The sequence below is a fragment of the Hemitrygon akajei genome, chromosome 15 (assembly GCF_048418815.1).
Source record: "Hemitrygon akajei chromosome 15, sHemAka1.3, whole genome shotgun sequence".
Lineage (NCBI taxonomy): Eukaryota > Metazoa > Chordata > Chondrichthyes > Myliobatiformes > Dasyatidae > Hemitrygon > Hemitrygon akajei.
Genome location: NC_133138.1, coordinates 39,174,801 through 39,180,956, shown reverse-complemented (window position 1 = coordinate 39,180,956; position 6,156 = coordinate 39,174,801). Strand labels below are relative to the sequence as shown.

The 6,156-nt window shown below is 40.0% G+C and overlaps 1 protein-coding gene across 1 annotated transcript in view; it reads left to right on the top strand.

Moving 5' to 3' along the window:
- The first annotated feature begins 1,141 nt into the window (after positions 1-1,141).
- The window catches only part of LOC140739554 (uncharacterized), a 43,794-nt gene continuing 38,779 nt past the window's right edge, over positions 1,142-6,156 (top strand). Inside the window, exon 1 of the mRNA XM_073067949.1 lies at positions 1,142-3,675. Within this exon, the coding sequence (XP_072924050.1) occupies positions 1,290-3,675 (2,386 nt within the window). The 5' untranslated portion in view covers positions 1,142-1,289. The remainder of the gene's footprint in view (positions 3,676-6,156) is intronic.

Below are 6,156 nucleotides of genomic sequence, written 5' to 3'. Positions count from 1 at the left end.
TACGGTTCCAGGAGAGGATCTACACCTACAGAATTCTGTAGGAACTCATCAAATTAGACCTGCTGAGTTCCTGCGAGATTTACCTCTGAAAAGAAATGGCAGTCCAGGATTCGGGCTGAGATCCCCGTGACGTATGGGTGGAAGTCATAAAGGGAGCAATCAATCTGGAACTAATATTACACGAACCAATAGCGACGGAGTTTCTGACCAGTTTTTGAAAGGGGCAAACTAACAGGATTGTTTCAATGGGTGATTTCAATTTCCCTATTTTGCACTATGGATTGGGAGCTCCATCGTGCAAAACATTTATATGGAGCAGGTCTTGATAGGTGTGCCCAAAAAGGGGTCCTGACACAACATGTAGACAGATTGACTAGAGGAGAGCCCATAAAGAATCTACTACTAGGTAATAAACCTTTTCAGGAGCCAGATTTCTCGTCTGATCAGCATTTCGCAATCACTCACAACAACTAACTGACATTTAGTGCAGAGGGATAGCAGCAGATGACATGGGGCAGTATTTAAGGAGAAGGGAATAAAGATAGAAACATAGAAACATGGAAAACCTACAGCACAGTACAGGCCCTTCGACCCACAAAGTCTTGCCAAACATGTCCCTATTTTAAAAATTACGAGGCTTACCTATAGCCCTCTATTTTACTAAGCTCCATGTACCTATGTAACTGTCTCTTGAAAGATCCTATCGTATCCACCATAACTTCCCTGTCTCATTGGAACGTATCTAGACGTAATTAGCCTAAGTTTCAATATCAATATTCTCGATAGCACCCGGTTTGTGTTTTTTTTTTAACCACCAGCTTATTTTTTTTTTTAGAATAATACTTTACAAGTAATAGAAACTTCAAATAAACCGGCGCATAAAAGGATAATCTCTTTCGGGAAATTTCAAATGCTCGTGAGAATTTTAGTTGCGCACCATTAAATAAGTGATTCAATTTCTGGGAGACCAGCTTTAAGAAATATTTGGTGCAGTAATGGATAAGGACTCTTTGTGTCGCTGTCTACCAATCAGAAACCCCAGCGTTATGAGAGATCTACCCCCTCTTTCTTAACCTCCTCATCCTCCAGCATTGCTGCACTTGGAACACAAGGGAGAGGAAAGCAAACGCTCCCTGTTTTATCGCCGAGCCAGATTCATTAGAACTCATCTGTTCTAAATTTCATTTATATTAAATTTAGACCGCTATTTTCTCCTGTCGCATTTCGTTTTTAGTTCTGCAAAGGATTAATAGAATTTCCAGGATAAATTGAGTAGTTTAATCGGAACAATGGCGATAGTACTCAGACAAATATTGTCTTTATTTCACATTATGTGCGTATTGGACCTTGTTTGCGGACAAATTCGATACTCGATTCCTGAGGAATTGGAGCACGGTTCCTTTATTGGCAACATCGCTGAGGAGTTAGGCCTAAGCATTCGAGAACTCATCACTCGAAATTTCAAGCTGGTCGCCGATGATGCGTTTCATTTATTGAAGGTAAACATTAATAATGGCATTTTAGTTGTGAACGAGCGAATCGACAGGGATGATATCTGCAAGCAACTGTCGCATTGTTTTGTTTCTTATGATGCAGTTTTAGAAAATCCTTTAGAGTTGCATGGAATTCAAGTGGAAATATTGGATATAAACGATAATGCGCCCAGATTTACGGAGAAGGAATACTATTCAGAAGTCTCTGAATTTACTGCAACGGGTGCGCTCTTTGCTCTAGAGAGAGCGCAGGACGCGGATGTGGGAACAAATACAGTAATGTCATATCAAATCAGCTCAAATGAACACTTCCGTTTGAAAGAACAAGAAGCAGCCGATGGAAGTAAAACTGCAGTGCTGATACTAGAAAAACCGCTGGACCGCGAACAGCAGTCTGAATTCCAACTAATACTGACGGCCATTGACGGTGGGATTCCTCCAAGATCTGGCACAGCGAAAATTATTATTTCTGTACAAGATGTCAATGATAACGCCCCCATCTTTAGTCATCAAATATATAGGGCTAATGTTGTAGAAAATGCACCTGGAGGTACTATAGTGACCACGATAAACGCTGCTGATTTAGATGAAGGAAAAAATGGTGAGGTTAAATACTCTTTCAGTCCACACGTTCCGCAGAGTATTCAAGCGTTGTTCAATTTAGACTCAGAAACGGGACAGATTTATGTGAGTGGATCTCTAGACTATGAAACAGAAAACGTTTATTATATTGAGGTACAAGCTGTGGACAAAGGTTTACCAGCATTAAGTGGGCGCGCCACTATCATCGTTGAATTAATTGACGTTAATGATAACGCTCCTGAAATAAAGGTAACATCTGTAGCTAACAATGTGCGTGAAGATGACGACATCGGGACTGTAGTCGCTATAATAAATGTCATAGATCGTGATGCTCGTGAGAATGGGCAAGTTCGTTGTCGACTTCCATTGAATATCCCCTTTAAACTTCAGAAGTCTTTGAACAACCAGTTCAAGTTAGTAATTAACGATGCATTAGATCGGGAAAGCACTTCGTCGTATAATATCTCTATTACAGCTTGGGATGCAGGGCAGCCCTCTCTTTCAGCAAACAAGACCTTGTTCATTTCAGTCTCCGATGTTAATGATAACGTACCAAGGTTTAGTCAGTCATCATATCAGGTGTTTCTCATGGAAAACAACACACCAGGTGGATCTATACTTACTGTTATAGCTTTTGACACCGATTTTGGCAAGAATGGCGAAGTATTTTATTCCCTCGTGGAGAGGCCCTTGGGAGATGTTTCTTTGTCTGGCGCGGTATCCATTAACTCAGAAAGTGGGAGCATTTACGCACTGCGCTCCATGGACTATGAAAAACTGAAGAATTTCCAATTCAATGTTCAAGCATCTGATTGTGGATCACCTGCAATGAGCAGCACCGCCACAGTAAATGTGGTGATTTTAGATCAAAATGACAATGCTCCAGTGATAGTATCGCCATCTAAATGGAACAATTCCGCAGCGACTCAGATTGTACACCAGTCAGCATATCCAGGACTGGTTGTTTCCCGGATAATTGCAACTGATGCAGATTCAGGACAGAACGCCCGCCTTTCGTACCAACTTTTGGAAGCTACGGATCGTACTTTGTTTACTGTGGGATTTCTTTCTGGAGAAATTAGACTGTCCCGAAAGTTTAAGAATGAAGATAGTCATAAGCATAGGCTTTTAATCTTGGTAAAAGACAATGGACAACCGAGTCTCTCCAGTACCGCTACAGCTCTGTTTTCACTCCTGCACAATGCTACCGAAAGCTTCTCTGAATTAACAAATAAGCCAAAAGATAACGTTGATTTTTCAGACTTAAATTTGATCTTGATTGTTACGTTGGGATCAACATCTTGTATATTTCTAGTAGTGATTGTTTTGCTGGTCATTCTAAAATGCAGCCAAGATAGAAATATTTATGGTTATAGTGCTAGAATGTGCTGTTGCAGTTGTGAGCATTCATCTGGCGACTTTAATCGCAGAGCTGTGCCTAAAGAACTTCTGAATTATGTAGGTGTTGGACAGACTTTGCCAATTCGGGAATCGCATAATTACACTGTTGCACTCTCACCTGATTCATCTAGGAGCGATTTCTTGTTTTTAAAACCGCATCATCCCACGTTGCCTCTGGATAAGTTGAGCGCTTGTGGTTCAGGAAGATAATTTTTCAAATTATTTACCTTGCAGTTCTGACGCAAATCAGAAGTGTAAGTTTCATAGAACACACCACAGAGAACGATAAAGCTATGTAGTATTGATTAAGATATGTACTTAAGTTGGTGTTTGCCGCGGTGTTTGTATGGAGTGATGCATACAATGGAGATTTTTAAAAAATAATTCTTTACGGTAGTTAAACTCGAAAAGAAACGCATCTTGTAATTTTAGTTCACTTGACACTTGATCAAAAGAAAGTCACTGCTATTCTCTGTAAAGCAACACACCAGGAGTGATTTACTGATTGTCAATTCCTTTCTTTCAAGCAGTAGTTTAACTGCATTTGATCATTTCTGATGTCTACGTTGCTTGTACTGAAATGTCAGACATTTATAGTTATCTCTGTTTAATTCCAAATTTTAAATATTGAAGATATTTTGATTCTGACGAGAGCTCCATAATAATTGTTGGTCCAGATGTAGCTTTACGGCGGTATGGTACAGATGTTGGTTCCATACAGACAAGTTCAGTTCAATTACTTCCTTCAGACATTTCTGTGTGGAATTTAGGCGCTCTCTGTATGGCTTAAGGTATTTCGCCTGGCTGTTAAGACTTCCATTTAATGCTAAATATATAGTTGATTGCTTGCTACTGCAGAATGCTTCAAATTTATTTGATGGCAAGTGTATAGACGGAGGGGGGGGGGGGGTGGTGGGTGTCCGGGATGTTAGTGTGGGAAATGAGATTCGTATAGATGTGTGTTTGATGTCGGAATCAAAGCAAAGGCTGAATTGTCCATTTCGCCTTTTCTGTCCTTCGATTCTAATTGGAAAATAGTCAAAGTTGCTTCTTCTTATGCATATACCTATCGTCAGTGGAACGGCACTAACATTTTCCTCATCGTAAGATAACAATAGATATTAATTTAGACTTTTTTTCTGCCACCGCGAGGACCAAACCTATTGTTCATGTCTTGTTAACATTCAGCAAGAGGCATTTAATATTATTTTTGAAATGTTGTAGTTCAAGATTCGGGTTGTAATTCCAGAAATATTTCGTGAACGCAGTATTTCACAGTAAATGCAATTATGGGGTTAAAATACTATAGAAGTGGAGAGCAAATAATCTGGTCCATCGGACATCTGAATTCACACCGATTACTCCAATTGAATTAAACTCAGTCGCCTGGATCACCAATATGTTCTATGCTCCTGAATCTTATATTCTGTGATTCTCCTATCTGCATTATAGACGTGCATCAACCTCCAAATTTATGGATTAAATTCCATCAGACAATTTCTCTAGAGATACCCTCTGAATCATATTACCCATACAAATTCAGAAAAGGTCCAGCTCGTATTTCGTCCTTCATGGGCTTTAAACCTTTGGACAGGTCTATCATGTTGCAATATGTTAAATTTATTGCAACGCAAAATTGATAAGATGCAGAGGCAGACTGAGAAGTGGCAGGTGGATGTCAATGCAGGACAAATGTGAAGTGACACAACTTGAAGACAGATTATAAGGCAGGATTCTTAGTAGTTTGAGGCAAAAGAGGGATCTTTAGTTTCATGTCCATAGATCGCTCAAAAGTGCCACGAAAGCTGCAACGGTGATAAAGAAGTTCTATGTTGTTCAGAGCCGCGAGTTAATGTTACAACACTATAAAACACTAATTAGACTACACTTGGGGTATTGCCTTCAGTTATGCTCGCCTAATTACAGGGAGGATGCCGAAACCTTAGAACGGGGGAAGGAAATTTTCCAGGATTCGGGGTTGATGAGAGAGAATGTCGTATAAATATGTGCGATGTAGAACCATAGAACTATAGAACACTACAGCACAGAAACAGGCCTTTTGACCCTTCTTGGCTGTGTTGAACCATTTTTCTGCCTAGTCCCACTGACCTGTACCTGGACCATATCCCTCCATACCCCTCTCATCCATGTACCTGTCCAGGTTTTTCTTATATGATAAAACTGATCCTGCATTCCCCAATTCAATTGGCAGCTCATTCCACACTGTCATTACTCTCTTTGTGAAGAAGCTCCCCCAATGTTCACTTTACACTTTTCCCTTTTTCACCCTTAACAAGTGTCCTCTGTTTTGTATTCTCCCCTAGCCTCAGTGGAAAAAAGCCTGCTTGCTTTCACTCTATCTATACACATCATAATTTTATACACCTCTATCAAATCCCCCCTCATTCTTCTACGCTCCAGGGAATAAAGTCCTAACCTATTCAACCTTTCTCTGTAACTCAGTTTCTCAAGTCCCGGCAACGTTCTTGTAAGCCTTATCTGCACTCTTTCAACCTTAATAATATCCTTCCTTTAATTAGGTGACCAAAACTGCACGCAATACTGCAAATTCGACCTCACCAATGTTTTATACAACCTCAGCATAAGATTCCAATTCTTATACCCATTACTTTGATTTATAAAGGCCAATGTGCCAAAAGCTCTCATTACGACCCTATCT